A 23,303-nucleotide genomic window follows, 5' to 3' on the forward strand; every position below is an offset into this window, starting at 1 on the left:
CCAGGCCTCTTTAGAACACCACAGTGCCCTGGTCACACCGAATGGCTCAAGAATTGGCATGTGACCCAATTCTGTCCAATGACAGTGAGTCCTGGAACTTTTGCTAGAATCCCTGGGAAAGAGGTGCTTTCTTTCTGTTGGAGTTGCTATGCCAGGAGGATGTCATCCTAGGACTCTTAAGAACCTGCCTGGAGATAAAACCATCGCTGAATAAAGCAGAGATGATACAATGGGAAAACTTGTCCTGTTGGCATCATTCAGGCTTTTGGATCCAGGCTTTCCTGAACTTTTCGATTACTTGACCCCTAATTCCCCTTTTTCTCAAGCTGATTTGAGCTTGCACTCTGTCACTGGTAACCAAATGAGTCCTGACTGATAGAAAAAGGACGGGGAAGACCCTAAAACTAAATGTGTGGCCCACTCTTGGAGACTCCTCGGCCTTCTCCCTGGCACATATCCAAAATGGACATTGGATTATTGGAGAATGTCTTGGTGCCCCAAATGGCTTTGATGTCACTCACCAGACTTCTACTGTCAAACAACCTCTGGATGGGTCTCCTGGACTCTGACACCAGGCTGGATTGAGACTGAGTTCACTGGGCTCCTTTGAACTCTGCTGTGTAGACTGTTAACCCCAGTCTGCCTAACCCCAGTCCCTCTCCAGTTCCCCACCACATTACCTGTTCCCAACCACATTACCTGTTCCAGCAACTCTTGCTGCTTTGCAGCTGCCTCCAGCGCGGCCAGTTCTTTGAGCCGGGCCCGGAGGTGAGCAAGTTTGCCGCCTTTTGCCCCCTTGTCGCCCATCTTTCCTGTCATAGCGAGGGCAGCACTGAAGAGCTTCGGGGTGCCCGCCCGGGGCGGAAGGATCAGCGCGCTCTTCTCCTTGGGTTTGTTGTTGCTTCTCAGCATACGCCTGGAAGAAAGCAGCATCCACTTACATCACAGACGCACGCTGGGGGAAAAGAAAGGCTCGCTTGTGTAGCCTCCTTTAAGCTGGAGCGGTGTGGTGGTGGTGATTTTGGCTGGTGATTGTAGAGAGCCAGGTGTCATGTTTAGTACTTTATGCACTGCATCTCACTGAAGAATCAGAACAACTGTAATGAAGTGGGTCTTACTGTCTGTTGCACCTTAGAGATGAGGAAAATGACGCTCAGAGATGTTCAAGAATAACTTGTCTGAGGTCACACAGCTAGGAAATTCTCTTTCTTTCCTTTCTGTCTCTCTCTCTCGCCTCTCTCCTCTCTCTTCTGTCTTCTCTCCTCTCCTCTCTTCTTCCCCCCCCCCCGCCCCTCTCTCTCTCTCTCTCTCTCTCAGGGTCTGGCTCTGTCACCTAGGCAGGAGTGCAGTGGCGTGATCATGGCTTACTGCAGCCTTGACCTCCATGGCTCAAGCAATCCTCCCACCCGAGTAGCTGGAACTACAGATATGCACCACCACAACCACAATTTTTTATTTTTTTGTAGGGACAGGGTTTTGCCATGTTGCTCAGGCTGGTCTCAAACTCCTGGGCTCAAGCGATCCACCTGCCTTGGCCTCCCAAAGTGTTGCAATTATAGGTGTGAGCCACCATGCCTGGCCTCTTTCTCTTTTTTTAACCAGCAGAAGAGTTAGGAAATCCTGAAGGACACTTTCACATAGGGAATTGAGAATAAGATGCTCAGGTGGAAAAGGAAACAAAGCTCTTTCCTTCTCCTTCTGCTTCACTGTCACCTCCCCATCGTTACCATCACAATTATCAGCATGTATTGAGTGTCTATATATGTGCTTCACTGTCACCTCCCCATCGTTACCATCACAATTATCACCATGTATTGAGTGTCTATATGTGCCAGGCTCTCTGCTCCATCCTTTACAGGCACCCTTCAATGGCCCCTATTACCCCCTTCCTGGTGTTCACGCCTCTGTGTGGTCCCCTTCCCTTGAGGATGAGTGGGGTATGTGTCTTGCTTTTAACCAATAGAATACAACAAGGGCTATCACTGGTGGAATATGTCACACAGGATTGTGATAGAGCTCTGTCTTGCAAGGGGACTCTCCCTTGCTGACTTTATTTATTTATTATTTGATTTTTATTTTAAGTAATAGAGACAGGGTCTCCCTGTGTTGCTCACACTGGTCTTGAACTCCTGGACTCAAGCGATCCTCCTGCCATGGCCTCGCAAAGTGTTGAGATTACAGGCATGAGCCACAGTGCCTGGCCTCCCTTGATGACTTTGATGTAGGGAGCAGCCAGCTGTGTTGGAGAAGGTCCACATGGCAAGCACCTGAGGCCAGCCACTGGCCAATTGCTAGTGGGAACTGGAGCCCCAGTCCTACAACCCCAAGGAACTGAATTACACCAACAGCCATGTGATCCTGGAAGTGGGTCCTTCCGCCATCCAGACTTGAGATGAGAGCCTGCTTGGAAGACACCTTGATGACAATCTTGCAGAGGACCTAGCTAAGCCATGTCCAGACTTCTGACCCACAGAAACTGAGATCGCAAATGTGTGTGATTTTAAACGGCTAAATTTGTGGTAATACTGTTATGCTAATACATACTCTCTCATTTAAGTCTCACAACAATCCCCATAAGTAGGTCTTATTATTCATCCTCATTTCCAAATGAGGGTATAGAAGTTCAGAGGGGGTGAGTAACTTTCCCAAGGCCACACAGCTAAGAAGCAGCAAAGCTAGAATTCAAACCCACACTTCTGACCCCAGTGCCCCAGATATTAATTATTACAAAGTGACATTACATCATTATCTTCCTGGACACTGACAAATACTCCTGTGATATGGGAAGGGCTGAGATTACTGTGCCTCTGACAGTTGGGGAAATTGAGACTCAGAACAGGGGGAGTGATGTGCCCAAGGTTACCAGGAAGTGGCAGAAGCAGAATTGCCACCCATATCTAATGGTATGTACCCCCCTGTTTCTCTAGATAAGGGTAGATTTTTCCGTCAAAGAGAGCTCTACCTTTTTACCGGGAATTTTTCACACTACAAACATGTGGTAAGCAGTTTGTCTCAAGAACAAATGAATTCTGCCTGCAACCAGCGGGCCTAGACAATGAATTGGCAAATTCATTCATCGGGGCTCCAGCAAAACTTATTTGTTTAAAAATGAGGCCATTACTGGCTGCTTATCTAATCAGAGGCAATGGGTTTAAATGGTGCATATTGATATTAATTGCCCAAGATTTGCATTTCTAGCTGGAGATCCCCCAGGAGAACACAAACATGATAATTCACCAGACGCCTCTGACACGCGCCAGCTCGGCACTGTCCCCCATGTTATTTGAGTCCATAATTCACGATGTGACAGCCCACAGGAAGGCTGAGGGTGCTGTGAAAATGAACTATCTTTTTCTTTCTAACAAAATAACTATTTATAGGACCTTTGCTGATTGCTAATAGCTGTCTCTGTTTGGAAACATTGAGCTGGCTTCTGGGGCATTTCCAGATTAGGGAAATTTGTCCTCATTTTCTGATAATGTATGCTTCCCTATAACTGAGACTGAGCAATCAGCCTGGAGCAAGTGACCCACATAAGACCTCTTCATTCTCTTTCTTGGAGTGGTCAAGCCAGAGATCTGAGCACTTCACTTCTTTGGGGACTTGGGTCCCCCATCTGCAAAGCAGGGAGCTTGGACAGAATCCCACACGTGGCCCTCACCAACTCAGATGTCCCCAGAACTATGGTTCTCAGATAGTATATCTCCCCTGATGAGCAGAGCTCACACACAATCCCCTGCCTCTCTGGTCAAGCTGGCCTGGCCAGCAAACAACCACTCTGATGACTCACGGCTGGGCCCCCCATCCCATGCCCCGCCATGTTGCTGTGAGGCCTGTTAGCTCCACTCCTTCGCCTGGCTGCCTCCCACCCACACCTCAGCCTTTTCAGTATGGACACAGGTGCACAGGCACTGTCAGGAATGGGGGCCTCTGCACGGCTCTTGGGAGGGCCTTTGGGGTCCCATCTGATTTGCCAAACTCTTGCCTAACCCACCCAGGAGGATGGGATAACAGCTAAAAGCATGGCTTTCCTGAGCTTTGTTCCTCCTGGTGGGGGCGGGGGCAAGAAGAGAGGGTGGGGAGACCTGGTACCAGTTTTCAGCCCCAAGCAGAGTTGAATCTCATGATTTGTAGTAATTATATCCTATGAGATCTCTGCGAACACCAAATTAGCAAATACGGAAACATTGTTGCTAGGGGGAAATACAAGGCTAGATTCCTACAAATCTCTCATCACAACATTCGTCAACCATAATACATAAACTTGGCCAGGAGTGGTGGCTCACACACAGTCCCAGAACACTGGGAGGCTAAGGCAGGAGAGCTCTTGAGCCCAGGAGTTCGAGGTTGCAGTGAGCTATGATCATGTCACTGTACTCCAGCCTGGGTGAAAGAGCGTAACCTTGTCTCTAAAATTAATAACAATAAACTTGTCTTACGTGTGTTCCTTTTTAAAGACATTATTATATTATTATTACAATTATTATTATTATTTTGAGACACAGTCTCACTCTATCACCCAGGCTGCAGTGCAGTGGCATGATCTCGGTTCACTGCAAACTCTGCCTCCCAGGTTCAAGCCATTCTCCTGCCTCAGCGTCCCAGGTAGCTGGGATTATAGGTGCCCACCACCATGCCTTGCTAATTTTTGTAGTTTTAGTAGAGACGGGGTTTCACCATGTTGGCCAGGCTGGTCTCGAACTCCTGACCTCAGGTGATCCGCCTGCCTCAGCCTCCCAAAGTGCTAGGATTACAGGCGTGAGCCACTGTGCCGGCTAAAGACATCTTATTAAATATAGATTGTTGTTTTATTAACATTGAACACACAGCCGACAGCACTATAATTCATGCCCGAATGAAACTTATCTAACAAACATATTCACTGTGTAAGGCACATCGCAGACTTCTTGTGCTTAGGAACACGAGACGGCACTTTAGCGCTATGCTTGGGGGCCATTTTAAACAGTGCAATGCCAACAAAAGCACAAAATGAAAAAAAAAAGTGGCATTAAATGGACCATAAAAAGACACCTGTTTGCAGTACAAGAGCTGAAACCAGAAGGCAGATCTGGGACTTCAGCGGGGAGCGTGCACTTGGGGTGACTCGAGTATTTTGCTGCTCTGCGCATGTCCTTGAATGACCACAAAAGCCTGTTAGCATTGATCCTGGCGTTACCAGTCCATTTCAGTGAGGAGGCGAATTTGCAAATATGGAGACCATGAATCACAAAGGTCCACTCTACCTCCCTGTCCCTCGGGAGAGGAGGCGCTGGCACGCACCACTCATGTGGTGGGGAACGTGGGGAGATTCGGTGGGAGAAATTCTGATAGACTGGGTTTTGGAAGGGCCCAGTGGGTTCCTTGAGAGCAACCAGGTGAGTTTTGGGGCAGCTTCCTTCCCCAGGGGACCTCAGTGTCTTGTGTGCATGATGCGTGGACATCAAAACTACATCCTTTTACCTTGAAGCTGCTAAAGGGCTCCTGTGAAAACCTAAGGAACTTCAAGTCACTCCTCTGTGTAAAACTCACCGTGGCTCCCATCTCCCTCTGAGGTCTCACCCAATCTCTTCCCCTACACTCCTCTGATCCCACACCAAGCTATGCTAATTTTCTCGCTGTTGTGCCACCCACACACGAAGCCTGCTCCTCCTCAGAGCCTCTGCACAGGCTGTTCCCTCTGCCCAGAATGCCATTCCCAGCCATCAGTCTGCCAGCTCACTCCTTTGCTTTGTGCAGGTCTTGTTGAAATGCCACCTGCTCAGAACAGCTTCCCCAACCAGCTTATCTCAGGCAACACACCGTCACTTCCCACTCCTCCCGTGGCTTTGTTTCCTCATCGCCAAACACATCACATCATCACTCATCTTTCCATTGTTGGTTCCCCGACTAGAATGTGAGTTTTGTTTGGTCCTTGCTGTGTCCCCAAAACTCAGCACTGTGTACTCGATACATCACTGTGCTGTAGGAATAGATGCTGGTGAGTTTCTTCCCTTTATTATGGCAGCTCTCTGTGCAGTTTATTTCTGGTGTCATTGTATAGAATGAAGGGGAAGATAAGAATATGTGATACAAGACAAGGAGGAAAACCCAGATATGCGGATTAAAAAGGTTTTAGCCAATTGAAAAATTATAGGGTGAATTTGATGGCTACAAAGGAACAATTGCTTATTTATTTTAGAGACAGGGTCTTGCTCTGTCACCCAGGCTGGAGTGCAGTGGCACGATCATAATTCACTTTAACCTTAAATTTCTGGGCTGAAGTGATCCTCCCGCCTCAGCCTCCTAAAGTGCTGCGATTACAATCATGTGCCACTGCACCTGGCCTGAAGTGATCATTATTAACATGCACTGAGCTCTCTGATATGACAGGCACCCCACCGGAGACATTCCTGCACACTATTTGATTTTCACAGCAGCAGGCCAAGCACAGTGGCTCACACCTGTAATCTCGGCACTTTGGGAGGCCAAGGCGGGCAGATCACCTGAGGTCAGGAGTCCCAGACCAGCCTGGTCAACATGATGAAACCCCGTTTCTACTTAAAATACAAAAATTAGCCGGGTGTGGTGGCACATGCCTGTAGTCCCAGCTACTGGGGAGGCTGAGGCAGGAGAATCAAATCGCTTGAACCCAGAAGGCGGAGGTTACAGTGAGCCAGGATTGCACCACTGCACTTCAGCCTGGGCAACAGAGCAAGACTCCATCTCAAAAAAAAAAAAAATTACAGCAGCAAAGTAGGGGTTATGACCTTTATTTTACACAGGAGACAACTGAGACCAGAAAAGTTAAACAACTTCCTCAAAGTCACACAGCCAGCACCTCAGATGGAAGGGACCTGAGCCCCGCTAGCATCCCAGACCTATTGTGGGGTTCCTGCCACACCACGATGCCTGTCGCTCAATTTGAAACTTGATCTTAAGGGTTTGAAAACAAAAACTGGCTTTTCTAAAAAGAATGACGTGCTCCCCAACAATGCAAAATACAGATGCACACAGTTATTCGTTGCACCACTGTTTGTAATTGCAAAATTTTGGAAATCCCCTAAATGTCCATTTACAGGAATGTTCTGCCACTGTGGAAAGGAATGAGGAAGCTGATTCTGCACTGATAGACGATGATTTCCGGGTTTTGTTGCCATGTGGAAACAAAGTAAAGTACAACAAGAATCTACAGCATGCCACATTTTGTGTAAGAAAGAAGAAATAAGAAAATGTTTGGGCTGGCGTGGTGGCTCACACCTGTAATGCCAGAATTTTGGGAGGCAGAGGCAGGCAGATCACCTGAGGTCAGGAGTTCGAGACAAGCCTGGACAACATGGCAAAACCCCATCTCTACTAAAAATACAAAAATTAGCCGGGCATGGTGGTGGATGCCCGTAATCCCAGCTACTCAGGAGGCTGAGGCAGGAGAATCACTTGAATCTGGGAGGTGGAGGTTGCAGTGAGCCAAGATCAAACCACTACACTCCAGCCTGGGCTACAGAACGAGACTTCATCTCAAAAAAGAAAAAAAGAAAATGTATGTGGATCTGTCTATTTTTGCAAAAGTAAGCAGAGGAAAGAAAAGGCAGAAATTGATGCAATGAGTCACATAATAATGGGGGTTGCAGTCAGGGGGCAATGGGGACAGGGAGAGTTGGGACGCTTTTCTGAGTGCCCCATTTTGCAGAGTGTTGACCTTCAGGAACATGTTAATGTTCTACATACTTAAAACAAGAAAAAGTCAACAAAGATTAGGGTGGCAGAAGCCCTAAATGGAATGTAAACTGAAACAAGGGAACCTACCTGGATTTCAGATGAATAAAGTAACCACATTAAAGGGTGGGGGAGGAAGAGAAGGACTCCAGATAACTTTGAACATAACACTTACATCATATATACTCGGGCTAAAGACAGAAGAGCTGCATCCAGTACTGAACTCTACCTAGAAGCCTTACTCTTTGTTTTTACAGTGACATGGGCTGGAAATTCTGAAATGAACTTCTCTGTACTGCTCAGTGTTGGAGAAGAGATTTACAAGTATGAAAAGGGAGAATATTAGAATGAATTCTAATATGTGGTAGCAGGGCACAGTGGCTCACGCCTATAATCCCAGCAACTTTGGGAGGCCGAGGCAGGGGGATCACTTGAGGTCAGGAATTCGAGACCAGTCTAGCCAACATGGTGAAACCCCATCTCCACTGAAAATACAAAAATTAGGCAGGTGTGGTGGCACATGCCTGTAATCCCAGCAGAGGTTGCAATGAGCTGAGATGGCACCACTGCCACTGCACTCCAGCCTAGGTGACAAGAGTGAAACTCGGTCTCAAAAAATAAAATAAAATAAAAATTAAAAAATAATGAATTCTGTGGTGCTGGATTGAAATTGTTTTATGGATAGATTAATCAGTAGAAAAACAGAAAAATTGATGTTGGCATATATATGTATATGTGTGTGTATGTATTTTATATATAGATATTGTATATGTATTTTATATAAATATATTTGTATTTACACATCCTGGTGTTTCTTGGTTCTGTCTGCTGCAGAGACCTATAGCACTCCAGTAGCAATGAGTGCTCCTAGGACTCAGATCTTGGTTTCTAAAAACCATCCCGCAGTAAAAGGGATCAAGGCTCCTTGGAGAAAACTGCCATTTCCAGGATACCACAAGGGATGTACAAGATGAACCAGGGCATCTGGTTGTGGCTTACTGTTACTTGAGTAAGCAAGGAAGTGCTCCAATATGACACGGATATCACAAAGGTCACAAATGAGCCACCTTGAAAAAGTGCCCAGGGCCAAATTGGACCAATTTGAGCATCAAAATAATAATTGTTAACAGAGTATTCATGGAATCAAGTAAATCCATGCCAATATACATTGAGAAATGAATAAACAAATGGGAGAGAAGAAAAAGGTCTTCCATACAGCTGACTACGAGTTAATAATCAAGGAAGGAGTGGAGTTACAAAATTACCATTTTACAACTATCATAGCAATCTCTTTGTAACTATCATAGAGAGGAACCATCAAAGGATGCTAAAAGTGGTGGGTAAAAGTTTGATGGGGAACAGGATATCCTCATAGTCTGAAGGTGACTCCCCACTTATTACTTAGGAATTAAGTTTAAGGGAAAATAGGTTCACAGTACAGAAACCTTAACCAAGTAATCAAAGTGAAAATAATCGATATTGGGAGTAACCAGCATCATGTGCCTCTCAATACACTTGCTGCAGAAGCGACATCACTTCTGAGTTCTTCCTGCCAAAAATGCAGACTCTAAGGGTAATCACGAGAAAACCATCAGACAAACCCCAACTGAGGGGCATTCTATAAAATAACTGGCCTGTATGGGCCAGGTGTGGTGGCTCACGCCTGTAATCACAGCACTTTGGGAGGCTGAGGTGAGTAGATCATGAGGTCAGGAGTTTGAGACCAGCCTGACCAACATGGTGAAACCCCGTCTCTACTAAAAATACAAAAATCAGCCGGGTGTGGTGGCATGCGCCTGTAATCCCAGCTACTCAGGAGACTGAGGCAGGAAAATTGCTTGAATCCAGGAGGCAGAGGTTACATCGAGCTGAGATTGTGCCACGGCACTCCAGCCCGGGCAACAGAGCAAGACTCTGTCTCAAAAATAAACAAATAAAAAATAACTGGCCCGTATGCTCAAAAGACATCCAAGTCACTAAAGGTTGGAAAAGCCTGAAGAACTATCCCAGATCAAGGAAGACTAAGAATACTCTGCACCTCAATTACAATATGTGATCCTAGACTTGATTCAGGAATGGAAAAGAAGAAAAGGTACAAAGGATACTCTTGAAGAATTAGCAAAATCTGAAGATGGATTATGAATGAGATAATAGTGTTGTTTCAATATGAAATTTCCTCATTTTAATGAAGGTACTAGGCCAGGCGCAGTGGCTCACACCTGTAATCCCAGCACTTTGGGAGGTCAGAGCAGATCATGTGAGCCCAGGAGTTTGATACCAGCCTGGGCAATATAGTGAGACCCCAGCTCTAGAAAAAATTTTAAAAATTAGCCGGGCATGGTGGTATGTGCCTATAGTCCCAGCTACATGGGAGGCTGAGGCAGGAGGATCATTTGAACCTAGGAGGTTGAGGCTGTAGTGAGTCATCATCACTCCAATGCACTCCAGTCTGGGTGACAGAGCAAGACGTCATCTCAAAAAATAAATAAAATTCATTGTCCTTAGCAATTTTCTATTAAATGAAAGAAAAGTTACATACCTGGCTTTCTTCTGGAGTAACTTCTGAGACTCAGGATAATGCACCAAAATATCATTCAGGTCCTTCTTATCCAGGATGAAGAGGTTGGTAAACCCGTGGGCCACCACGTTGGCCGTGCGCCGGTTCCCGCCCCCAACAGCCAGCAAGCTGGGGCAGAGAAGGGAGGAAGGAGACCCTTCAGAGACTGTGGTTTTGGTCATATTTAGATCTTTCTTTCCCATGTGAGGAGCACAGTGGTGGCCCCACACAGATAAGAGTCTTCCCCCACCCCCATCCCCGCATACATCAGCAGGTGCCAGTGCTGCATCTGCTAAGCCATAGACACTCTCACTGCCCGCTGGCCGCCTCCTTTCCCAGCGCTTGCCCCAGGCCCCTCACTTTACCCCAGCTGTCTCTGACCTTATTTCTCCAAATACAGATCCAGCTTTCAGCGTCACCAGCACAGATTTCCCATCAGGGCCGCCCAAGACCTGCACTTGTCCTGCCTGGATGATGTACATCTCACGGCCGATCTCCCCCTGAAACAGAGAAGGGACAAGTTCCTCTGTTCATCCCTCAACATCACCAGAGAAGCAGCCAGGGTTGGATCCAGAGGCTGGAGGTCCCGCAAGGAGGAACCTAGGCACTGGGGTCCAGCCCTGCCACCACAACTTGGGGTGTTGTATGGGGGTAGTCACGTCTCGCTTGGGCCTCAGTCTCCCCATCTGTAGACTTGGAGGAGTGACTACCCCATGTCCTGTGTAACTGATAGGGTTGCAGTGGGGGAGTTAGTGATGTCCTGGAATGGGAAGTGCCAGCTAACCTGGGAGGTGCAGGTATAATGGAATTCTGCAAATTTCCAGTTAGACTCACTGATGGAGGCAGGGCAAATCAGATGGCAGTTCACCATCAAATGATATCTACACCTGGCATATTTCAGGGGCTCAGGAAGCATTTGCTAACTGCAACAGGAATGGGAAAAACAATAACGATAGTATTCAAATTGCTTTTTTTTTTTTTTTCCTGAAATGGAATCACTCTGTCACCCAGGTTGGAGTGCAGTGGCATGATCTCAGCTCACTGCAACCTCTGCCTCCTGGATTCAAGCAATTCTTGTGCTTCAGCCTCCCAAGTAGCTGTGATTATAGGCATCATACTTCAGGCTCCCAAGTAGCTGGGATTACAGGCATATGCCACCGCACCCGGCTAATTTTTGTATTTTTAGTAGAGACAGGGTTTCACCACGTTGGCCAGGCTGGTCTCAAACTCCTGACCTCAAGTGATCTGCCTGCCTTAGCCTCCCAAAGTGCTGGGATTACAGGCGTGAGCCACCATGCCCAGCCCCAGATTGCTTTATGTGGTGTACTACTTATCCTCAACAACCCTTGGAGGTGAGATCGCTCTTTGCCCAAGAGCTGGGATCTGCACCCAGATAATCTAGTTCCAGAGTTCATGGTTGTTATGGGTTGAATTCTGTACCCCTCCCAAATTCTATGTTGAAATCCTCATCCCCAGCGTCTCAGAATGTGACCTTATTTGGGAATAGGGTCATTGCAGATGTAATTCCTAAAGATGAGGTCCTTCTAGACCTAATCCAATATGACTGGTGTCCTAATGGAAATGTGGACACAAAGACAGGCATAGAGACAAGAGGATGCGAGGAGACACACACACACAAAACCGAGATGACCACCTACAAGCCGAGGAGAGAGGCCACCCAGCTTGTGGTGTTGTGCAGTGTCCCGTGGCAGCCTGGCAAATGCATACAATGGCCTTAATCCCAAGTCAAACCAAACGCATGCATGAATGAATAGCTTGCTTTGGACTGTAATTAGAAACACCTAGTCTGCCACGCGCCTTCCAATCCTCATGCCTTCACAGGCCCTTGTCCTGGCCAGCTACCTCTGAGTCACATGTGTTTAAAAGGGGAAGAGGAGGTCTATAGAAAAATAATAATAATAATAATTAAAAAGGGGGCCGGGTGCGGTGGCTCACGCCTGTAATCCCAGCACTTTGGGAGGCCGAGGTGGGCACATCACCTGAGGTCAGGAGTTCGAAACCAGCCTGGCCAACATGGTGAAACCCTGTCTTTACTGAAACTAAGAAAATGAGCCGGGCGTGGTGGCACATGCCTGTAATCCCAACTACTTGGGAGGCTGAGGTAGGAGAATTGCTTGAACCCAGGAGGTGGAAGTTGCAGTGAGCTGAGACAGTGCCACTGCACTCCACCCTGGGTGAAAGAGTGGGACTTGGTCTCAAATAAACAAACAAACAAATAAATAAATAAGGGGTCTGGGAAGTGACCAAGGGCAGTAACTGTCACACTTTTGACTTATTTGACAGAAAATTCCTGTGCATTTCACACATGCATGACCTCCTTAACAAAAAAGAAGAGAGGTTTGCCTCCCTGTTTCTGTTTAGTTTGAGAAGGGTGAAAGGGTGAGGGGACCTTCACCTCACTAACCAGCGCCCAGGGTGTCTCAGAGAGATCGCTGCAGAGCAAAATCAGACAGCAGAGGGCGCCCTTCACACGTGCTCACCAAGTGCTCAATTTAATTTGCAATCACAGACTTTAGATTCACTTTTTCTCATTTGAAACAAACTCTGCATCACCCACGAAGATAACAGCAACAGCACTGGCATCTGCTGTGTGCCAGGCACAGTGTTAAGCTCTGTATGCACATCTTATTCAGCCCTCACAACCACCCCATGAGGGAGGTACTATCAACATCTCCCACTTTATCCATGAGATGAGCAGGACTCAGAGAGGGCAAGCCACTTGCCCAAGGCTGCACAGCCAGAAAGTAACTCCAATGTCAGGCAAGTCACTCTATTGCTCCCAGACCCCTCTTGGCCCCTAAGGTTGCAGCTTTAAATCCTCAGCCCTCTGAAGCATCCTTTTCCCCTCTTCACCCTGGCTCTCTGCTTCCAGAAATTTCACTGCTGTACAACATATAACCTGGAGACAGGGACCTTCTTGGGGACGGGGGTTCCCAAGTCTTGCAGAGCCTGCTTGGGTAATGTTCTCCCCCTTGTATGCACACCCAGGCTTATTAACAGCTCTGGGCAAGAGGACTGAAACCTGGGTTCCTGATCCCTCCCCTCACTCACCAAGTGACCTTGATCTCACCTTGAACCCCAAGGACAGGGAGCAGAAAGGGCTCTAGACATTGTTAGACCCCAGGATTCAACCCCAGATGTTTTCTGGGATCAGAGGGTGAAGCTGAGCAGGGAGGGGGTTCTAGGGTGGGGCAGTGGGGAGCGGTGGGGGCTGTGGCATCAGGAAGGGACACAATGTCCCCCTTTGGGGCAACATTTCCTCCACCCCAGCTGGTTCTTGCCATTTGGGAAAGTGGACCCAGTGCTGGCGGATTGTCTCTTTTCAGCCAGAAATCTGAATTTTTATATGAAATCTTCAAATGTTTAAAGGTTAGGGACCAATTCTACATTTTCTTAAAATTAGATAGAAAAAAAAACCCCACAGAATACCTATGTGCTGGATCTTATCCAAAGGCCACCAGCTTGCAACCTCTGACCTAAGCCCACCCCTTCTCCTGCCCCATTTTCCTGATGGGAAGACAGAGACCCCAGAAGCAATTCCAGCTACACAGTCAAGACTCTGCCCCTCTTCAGGCTCCGCGGCTTCTCTTTCTGTAAGGTGCGGGGGTCTTTGTCCTGGACCCCATGGTCCTGTGTCAGTGGAGCTGAGGAAATGCTTTGCAAAGACAGAGGCACATGTATGCTGATTGCATAGAACTGGCAAAGCCTCCTAATCCGCTCCTGCTCTTGGATCTTGTCAGGTCACCGCAGCACAAAGTCGCAGACGCTCCTCTCCCTCCCCAACAATCTCGCTCTGCCCTGGGCTGGCAGGTGCCCCTCCAGCTCAGCTCCTTGAAAGCCAGGGGGATCGTGAACCCCAGATCCAGCAGGGGCTGCCGGGCCAGCTCACCTTCTTGCACACATAGTCATTGGGCAGGTAGACAACAGAGCGAAGCCTCTTCAGCATGTCAAAGATCATCTGCCGGTCACAGCCCTGTCCCAGTGACGAAGGGAAAGGAACACTGTTTAGAGAAGACTGGGCTTGGAGCCTCCCACAGCCCTGAGGGTGAGGGCACCAAAGGTTGTACCTGAAAGAGTGCGACTTTGCTCACGATGTTGTAGTTCACGTCGATGGCGAGGTCCAGCCGCATCTTGTCTGGAAGCTGCACCATCAGCTCTGACTCATCTGTGAACAAGGCCTGGCAAGGGTTAGAGGCAAGGCCAGGCCCCACCCCAGGCACACATACGGGCCAAGTGCCTACCTACCGGCTTATCAGGGCACACCATTGCCCTGCTGTACGGAACCACTCTAGATTTGTAGAGCGCCCTCTCTCAACTCCAGCCTTTGCCAATACCGTTTCCTCTGCCAGGAGCACCCCTGTGCATTTCCCAAACTCCTACTTGTTCTTCAGAACCCAGCAGTAATGTCACCTCCTCCTGGAAGCCTTCCCTTGACATCCTCCACTCAGTTACTATGTTAGTAGTCCCTGCATTGTTGCAATTATCGGTCACCTGTGTTCCCAGTCCCCTGTAAGGACAACATCAGCAAGAACTAAAGTCTCTGGAGCACTTCTATGAGCCTGTGAGCCAGGCACCATTTTTTTTTTTTTTTTTTAAAGACAGAGTCTCTCTCTGTCGCCCAGACTGGAGTACAGTGGCATGATCTCAGTTCACTACAACCTCCACCTCCCTAGTTCAAGCGATTCTCCTGCCTCATCCTCCCAAGTTCCTGGGACTACAAGTGCCCACCACCAGGCTGGCTAATTTTTTGTATTTTTAGTAGAAACGGGGTTTTGCCATGTTGGCCAGGCTGGTCTCCAACTCCTGACCTCAGGTGATCCACCCACCTGAGCCTCCCAAAGTGCTGGGATTATAGGAGTGAGCCACCACACCCAGCCAAGCCAGGCACTTTTTAATAGAGTGTTTTATAAAGATTATCTTAGTTTTAGTTTTATTAAAATAAAATGTTTTAATACTTTGAACCCTGAGAAGCTAAAAAAATGTTTTTTCTTTTAGAAACAAGGTCTCACTATGTTCCTCAAGTTGATCTAAAAACTCCTAGGCTCAAGCAATCCACCCGCCTCAGCCTCCCAAAGTGCTGGGATTACAGGCATGAGCCACCGCACATGGACTTATTTTTATTTTTCTGAGACAGGGTCTTGCTCTGTCACTCAGGCTAGAGTGAGTGCAGTGCAGTGGCACAGTCACAACTCACTGCAGCCTCAACTTCCTCAGACTCAAGTGACCCTCCAGCCTCAGCCTCCTGAGTAGCTGGGACTACAGGGATGCACCAACACGCCCAGCTAAATTTTTTGACTTTTTGTAGAGATGGGGTTTTGCCATGTAGCCCAGGCTGTTCTTGAACTCCTGGGCTCAAGTGATCCTCCTGCCTCAGCCTCCCAAAGTGCTAGGATTAAAGGCAAAATTATTTTACTAAATCCCCTAGGCAACCCAAGAGGTGCCCTACTATAATCTCGACTTTACAGATGAGGAAATGGCAGTGACATGCCCGTAGTCTTGCAGCTCGGGGGATGAACTCAGGACCCCAACCTGGCTGTGCAGCTCTAGAGCTGCCCCAGGAGATCCAGGGCTAAGCCTGCTGCTCCCGTCATGGGGCGTGCAATGTCCTTGAGAGAAAGAGAGGACAGAGGAGGAAGAGAGAGGGAGGGAGGGAGAGAGAGGAAGGGAGGGAGGAAGGCACAGAGAGTCCTTCTTCTTCTTCTTCTTTTAATTTAAACTGCACTTCGGCCTCACACCTGTAATCCCAGCACTTTGGGAGCCCGAGGCTGGCGAATCACCTGAGGTCAGGAGTTCGAGACCAGCCTGGCCAACATGGTGAAACCCCATCTCTACTAATAATATAAAAATGAGTTGGGCATGGTGGCACATGCCTGTAATCCCAGCTACTTGGGAGGCTGAGATAGGAGAATCGCTTGAAACTGGGAGATGGAGGTTGCAGTGAGCCAAGATTGCTCCACTGCACTCCAGCCTGGGTGACAGAATGAGACTCCATGTCAAATAAATAAATAAACACACACACACACACACACACACACACAAACTGCATTTCACTCTTGCATGGGGATGCATTTCAAGGTGGGTGAAGTGAGGGGGGCAGGCACACAGAAGACAAGCCCTCCAAGTCTCCAGGGATCTCATGACAGCCCTGCTGGAGGCATTTCAGGGGACCCACTGGGCCCCTCTCACACCAAGGTTGGGGACACAGTCAAAAGAGGCCCTAGTACTCAGGGCCTCAGAGACACAGAGGACAAGGGAGGTGCCCCGAAGGCAGGGCACCGGGCACCAGGCAACAGGAGTTGACTGGGAGCTGGTGACTGTCAGGGTGTGACCATCTTACCCAGCATGCCTTGCGAGTGCCAGGTGTACTCGTACCAGGTCTTGACGCGGTTCTGCACGGACTTGGGGATCTTGTAGAAGTTCATGTACTTCACCGTGCTGTCCATGCAGCTGCGGTAGTAGGTCTGTCCCGCGGTGGCGGCCCCTACCACATCTCTCATCTAGGAGGAAAGGTTAGGGGAGGTCAAGGAAGCCACTGGGTCATGGGAGTGGGGCTATTCCATGGGTTTGGGATGTGTCACTTCACACAGACCAGGGGCATGTGCTCCTGGCGGGGCATTGGGAGCAGGGAAGGCAGATGTCCTCACACAGAGAAAGTTTTACTGACGGGAAGTTCTGCCTCCAGCATGGATGTGGGGAAGAGGAAGGGAGGGAGACTGCCAGCCCTTTGGTGGCCTCAGGTCCCTGGGACCACACCAGTGGGGAAAGCTCCTTGGGCTGGGCTGATTCTGGTACAACACAGTCCCTCGGTGACGGCGGCCACTTTGACTCCATGCGGGAGGAAATAGGAAGCCAGTGTGCTGCTCCTCGGGGCGGGGCCCTTCAAAAGTAACGTTGAGGACCTCTGACTGTCACCTCATGTCTCAACCAGAATGTAAGATGCTGCCCCGGCACACACCAGCAACACCAGGGGTTTCTCCCTCAGTCTCTGTAGAAAACCATTCAGCCCAGTGCACCCAGAGGAACTGACATTTCAAATGAGAATAACCTCAGAGAGGAAACAGGGCCGAGTTCACCACCACCCCCTCCACCGCACAGAGCACAGTGCTCCAGGCCCCTGACTCTCAGTCCAGTGCTCTTTCCCAGGCTTAATCCAAAAGGAACGGGCGCAGAGGGTGACATTTCTGGCAACAGTGGGAGGGGGCCCTGCAGTCAGGGGGGGTGGGAAGCCGGGCTGGTGCCCCGATACCTGTCCAATCATCACAGAGAAAGCAAAGACGCCCGTGAAATAATTCAGCAGCTGGAAGACAATTTCAAAGAGTGTCTTGGGGTCAGGCAGCCCCCCGATGGTGATGAGGGTCTTCACAGCAAAGTAGTAACAGCGAATATAACTGGAGAGAGAGGAGAAAGGGAACATGGGTCATCATAGGCCCCACTCTGCCACCCCTGAGTGGTCTGCCTCAGACACCTCTGATAGATGCACGTTGTGCAAAAGACAGAAACCCTTTACAGCTCATTTATGCAAGAAAAACCACCTCCTGCACGCATAGAGCACGTTGCCATTTGCAGAGCAGGTTCACGAATACTATTAGGTGCGGTTGTGTCTCTAGGGATATGTTGCCATCCCCATTTATAGATGTGGAAACTGAGGCTCTAGGGGATTTCCAGGAAGAGTTGGCAGGAGGCCAGACCAGGGTCTTCCAACTCCTAATGACTGCGCTTCCTTAATTTCCTTCAGTGTTCCTTCAATTTCCAGTCTTTTCATTTGCTGTCACCTGCCATGTTGGCTTATGAAAAGCAAAAGCAACATCAAGTTTGGAAGATATCTTGAGGATGACTTTTTCTGACCACCACCCCCCAGCCCATCCATTCTCCAGATAGTGAAACTGAGGCCCCCAAAGGGAAGGGGCACACCCATGGTCACTAGTTGGTAAGTGCAAGAGCTGGGCGCTATCTGCTTCTCTGAGATGTCATCCACCAGCAGTTAACCCTCTGACGCAGGCTTGTGAACCTTCTGGAAGGGAGGTATGGGGGAGGCGGTCCTACTATGTGGTAAAAGGCATAGGAAATGCCCTGAGTGCTCTAGTCTGAACGTGTCCCCCGAAATTCAGGCACTGGAAACTTAATTCCCAATGCAATGGTGTTGGGAGGTAGGGCCTTTGGGTGCTGTTTAGGCCTCGAGGGCTTTGCCCTCATAAATAGATTAAAGCTGTTACAAAAGGTTCTGCTGGAAGATTTCCACATCCTTCGGCCCTTCTGCCTTCTGCCATATGAGGACAGTGTTCCTCTCCTCTAGCGGACACTGTGGCATTCAAGACACTGTCTTAGAAGCAGAGAGCAGCCCTCACCAGATGCCAGAACCTTGATCTTGGACTTCCCAGCTTCCAAAACAGTGAAAAGTAAGTTTCTGTTCTTTATAAGTTACCCAGTCTCATGTATTTTACTACAGCGGCTCAAAAGGCATGAAGCCACCAAGCTTGTGTGTGATTATCACAGAGCAGCAAGGGTCCCTGTGACACCTGTCCACCCCCCAGGCTGAGTCCTCCCCTGGGTCAGCAAAGGTGAGGTCAGAAGGGCCTAGAGACCAGGCAGTCCCCGCAGGCTTTCCTGCACCAGCTATTTATGCAGCGTCCTAGATAGAACACGGGCTCTGGACCAGGCTGGCTGGGCTCAGCCACCTTCTAGCTGCATAACTTGGACAAATTTCTCTCTCTCTCTCCAAGCCTCAGTTTCCTTCTCCATAAGATGGGGATGGCAATAGAATGTCCCTCACAGAAGACCATGAGGACAAAATGAGATGCTAGAAGACAGCCTGGCACATGGTGGACTCTTAGCAAGGGAGCTGTCAAAGCCTTCACAGCCACTGTTGCCTGCCGTGGGCAACTGAACAGACTCGCCCATATCCTCAAGAAGCTCACGGTCCACTGGGGGGACAGGCAGGTAACGTGCAATGCATGCAGGAAGGAGGAAGCAGAGGTTGCTGGGGAGTGTGGTAGGGGCTCTGCCTCTGATAGCTGCGGGGCCTTGGGCAGGGCTGCGGGCCACCCTGCACCTCCACATCACCTGTTGCCTGCAAGTTTCAGAACCCAAAACGGGCCGATCAAACCCCCGTCATACTGGTTCTGGCCATCATAGGGCGCGCGAAGCAGCGTTTAGCGGGACGGAGCAGCACCCCCCAACTCTGCAAACCCCTGGGCTGTCCCGGAGCTGGGTGCTTCTGCCACTGGGCCACCAACAGAGAGAGGACATAGGCGTAATGTCCACAAAACTCTGGCTTTACCCCAAACCGTTCCCGGCTGGAGGAATCTTCCAACGACATGGCACATAGTCTCCTTGTCTTCCACACTGTTGGGTCTGTGGGGACCCTCTGTGCTTCAGGCTGGGCAGAACGGGGCAGGAGGGCACTGGGGCAGGATGCAGGACCTCGCATTTGTAGGAGCTCGGGACCCTGAGCCCCTGGCACCCAGCAAGCACTCCACAAATGCTCGCTTTGTAAAAGTTGTTATTCTTCATGCTATTGGAATTTCTAAGGAATCCTCCTTCATTACTCGTACTTGGCTCACATGTTGCGGTTCCCTGCAGGATGTCATTTGGGAAGGAGTATTGCTGCCAAGGAAGCGTGCCCTTCCCACTGCTGGGCAGCTCGAGCTCCTCTGGCAGAGGGCCCTCCAGAAGGAGGTCCCAGACAGCTGTCCCCCTGCCCCGCCCCCGCCCTGCTCTGCTCACCCTCCCTTCCCCAAGCTGCCCAGTGACGGATGTGCCAGTCTTAGCCCCAGGGAGGAGAGTTCTTAGTTTATTGGGGCACAAGCCCCTTTGAAAATCTAGAGAAAGCCAGCTCTGTTTCCCTAGAAAAGCCAACATATGCTCAAATTTTAGCTCCGATGTCTGAGGGGTTTGTGACCCCTTAAAAACTCTATACCCCAGGTTATTAATTCCTTTCCTGCCATGCTGGCTTCCCCCCTAACAATAGCCATAGCTAGGCACAGGGGTCACTGACACCTGTTCAGGCCCAGGCTAGACATGCCACACATATTATTTCTCATATGAAATCTAGATGTAAGCTACCCCCATTGTGCCTGTGGGAACACTGGGTCTCAGAAAGGATAAGGTCACAGAACTCAATTCCATGTAGAAATTGTGTTCTTCCCTTTGCAGAGAAAGAGACTTCAAGTCCCTCTCTGCCTCCTTGTGACGGGTTAAATGAATGAGGAAGTGAATGAATGCATGGCCTAGTCAAGGCTCAGGAGCGGGGCTGTGAATGGGAACAGGTAACAGGGCCACTGGTGACGTGGGGAAGCGTTAGATCTTGACCCCATCCCTGATACTCTCCACCCTACAGTGGCTCTCAGGGACTCCCCTCCTGCCTGCCTGGGCTGCCCTGGCCTCTGGTACATCTCTTTCAAGACAAGGTCTCGCTCTGCCGCCCAGGCTGGAGTGCAGCGATCTCAGCTCACTGCAACCTCCACCTCCCGGGTTCGACCGATCTTCCCATCTCAGCCTCTTGAGTAACTGGAATTACAAGTGTGTACCACCATGCCCAGCTAACGTTTGTTTTTTTTTTGTAGAAGGGAGGTTTCACCATATTGCCCAGGCTGGTCTCGAACTTGTGAGCTCAAGCAGTCTGCCTGCCTTAGCCTCCAAAAGTGCTGGGATTAGACATGAGCCACCAAAATCAGCCTGGGACATCTCTGTAAAGGTGTGGCTCCCCCTCAGGGCAGGGCTCATGGCAGAAGGCGACAGCCATAGCCATGGTGGCTGAGGTTAGGGCATCTATAATGGGAGGAGACTTTCAGTACAATTAACCACTCTACGAAGCCGCCACCTTGGATGCAAGCGACCCACCTGTTCCCAACTGGGAGCAAGGGCCTGGGGGTGGACAGCTGGACCATGGGCATTTTGTGTCACTAGTGGGCACAGCCCAGGGTGAGGTGGGACACCCTTCGGTGAGTAACTCCCCGCTGGACCTTTCCTTCTTCCACCTTCTCATCCTCACTGCGGCTGACTGAGCGCCCACTGTACCCAGGCACTGGGGCAGGGGCTCAGAGGCATCTACTCCTCAGTCACCTCTTTAGGGTGGGAGTCCCATTTGCAGTCCCATTTTGCAGGTGAGGGAACTGAGGCCCAGAAAAGAGAACCGGCCTGTCTCTGCTGCCAGGGGGCAGCTCTAGGAGTCACGCTTGGGAGTCCTCATCCCTCATCCCTCAAGCCTCCCCTCTGACCCTGCAGGCCCAGCCCCCATCCTGTGCACATCCCTCCTGCCCACATCCCTCCTGCCCACATCCCTCCTGCCCACCCTGACCTCCGTCCCCTAGGTCAAGCCACCTGTTGGTCTGGAGGGCTTTCCAAGAGCCCTCCCTCTGCTCACTCTCCTGCTTAAGGGTTTTGACAGGGCAGGAGTGTCATCTTCAACACCATCCAGCCTTAAAATGAGGCGCACACCTGTAACCCTAGCACTTTGGGAGGCCAATCGCAGGCAGATAGCTTGAACTCAGGAAGCCGAGACAAGCCTGGGCAACACAGTAGAACTCCATATATCCAAAAAAAAAATGTAGCTAGGTGCAGTGATGTGTGCTTGTGGTCCCAGCTACTCGGGAGGCTGAGGTGGGGGGATCACTTGAGCCTGGGAGGCGTAGGTTGCAATGAGCCGAGATCATGCCACTGCACTCCAGTGTGAGCAACAGAGAGCAGACCCTGTCTCAAAAAATAGTAATAATAGTAATATTGGAGGTGGCATATATATGGGAACCCTACTTTCCAATGGACCTGTCTATAAACTTCAAGCCACTTTTTAAAAAATTAAGTCTGTTCATTAAAATAATTTTTAAACTTTTTTTTTGTTTTTTTTGAGACGGAGTCTTGCTCTCTGTTGCCCAGGCTGGAGTACAGTGGCACAATTTCGGCTCATGGCAACCTCCCCGATCCAGGTTCCAGTGATTCTTCTCCTGCCTCAGCCTCCCAAGTAGCTGGGATTACAGGCATGCACCACCATGCCTGGCTAATTTTTGTATTTTTAGTAGAGATGTGGTTTCGCCATGTCGACTAGGCTGGTCTCAAATTCTTGGCCTCAAGAGATCTGCCCACCTCGGCCTCCCAAAGTGCTGAGATTACAGACATGAGTCACTGTACCTGGCTAAAAAAACTTTTTTAAATGTTTGTAACTTTTGATGACTTTTGGTAAAATCAACAGTGCTCATGCCCACCTCCCCCGCTCCCTCTGGCCACCAGATTGGCACTTTTCCTTTTCAATGAGGCAGTTAGGACTCTGTGGCCATGACACCTGGGTTCAAATCCCAGCTCTGTAACTCATGAACCGTGTGACTCGCATCTGCTACCTCATCTTTAAAATGGAGATGGTACAAGTACCTATCTGATGTGATGGTTGTGAGTTACTGTGTTCAGTGCTTTAAACAGGGCTGGCACAAAATAGGTATCCTACAAGCCTTGCTGCTATTATCATCATCATTGTCACCATCATCACCATTGTAAACCAAAAATAAATTATAAGGCCCCCGACCATTGGAACAGACCCCTCCTCTTGGCCAAGGGCTTTCCAGAGTTATCTGAAAACCTAAATTCAGGCCGTGAAGGAAGAGGGGTTTGGACATGCCTCATTATACTCCTCCAGCGTTAACATCAATACAGACCTTAAGTCTGGTAAGAAACATTACAGTCTCTTTTCTCTAAAGCCCACTACTTAGAGGCTTCATCTGCATGAAAACACCTAGCTCACCACAACCCCTTATCATAACCCAGACATTTCTTTCTACTGCTAACTCTTTCAACCAATTGCTAAGCAGGGAATTTTTATTTATTATTATTATTATTATTATTATTTTGAGACAGAGTCTTGCTCTGTCACCCAGGCTGGAGTGCAATGGTGCAATTTCATCTCACCACAACCTCTACCTCCCAGTTCAAGTGATTCTTGTGCCTCCACCTCCCGAGTAACTGAGACTACAGATGCTGCCACCATGCCTGGCTAATTTTTGTATTTTTAGTAGAGATGGGATTTCGCTGTGTGGGCCAGGCTGGTCTC

The 23,303-nt window shown here is 49.3% G+C and overlaps 1 protein-coding gene across 1 annotated transcript in view; it reads right to left on the reverse strand.

The window, feature by feature from the left end:
* CNGB1 (cyclic nucleotide gated channel subunit beta 1) overlaps positions 1–23,303 on the reverse strand; it is a 99,551-nt gene that overhangs the window by 3,204 nt on the left and 73,044 nt on the right. Inside the window, exons 26-32 of the mRNA XM_017878912.1 lie at positions 17,517–17,658; positions 16,608–16,767; positions 14,338–14,435; positions 14,160–14,243; positions 10,631–10,749; positions 10,232–10,378; positions 700–916 (exon numbers count right to left, since the gene is read on the reverse strand). Of these exons, the coding sequence (XP_017734401.1) occupies positions 700–916; positions 10,232–10,378; positions 10,631–10,749; positions 14,160–14,243; positions 14,338–14,435; positions 16,608–16,767; positions 17,517–17,658 (967 nt within the window). The remainder of the gene's footprint in view (positions 1–699; positions 917–10,231; positions 10,379–10,630; positions 10,750–14,159; positions 14,244–14,337; positions 14,436–16,607; positions 16,768–17,516; positions 17,659–23,303) is intronic.

This window comes from Rhinopithecus bieti, unplaced genomic scaffold, assembly GCF_001698545.2.
Source record: "Rhinopithecus bieti isolate Rb0 unplaced genomic scaffold, ASM169854v2 scaffold_11161, whole genome shotgun sequence".
Classification (NCBI taxonomy): Eukaryota; Metazoa; Chordata; class Mammalia; order Primates; family Cercopithecidae; genus Rhinopithecus; species Rhinopithecus bieti.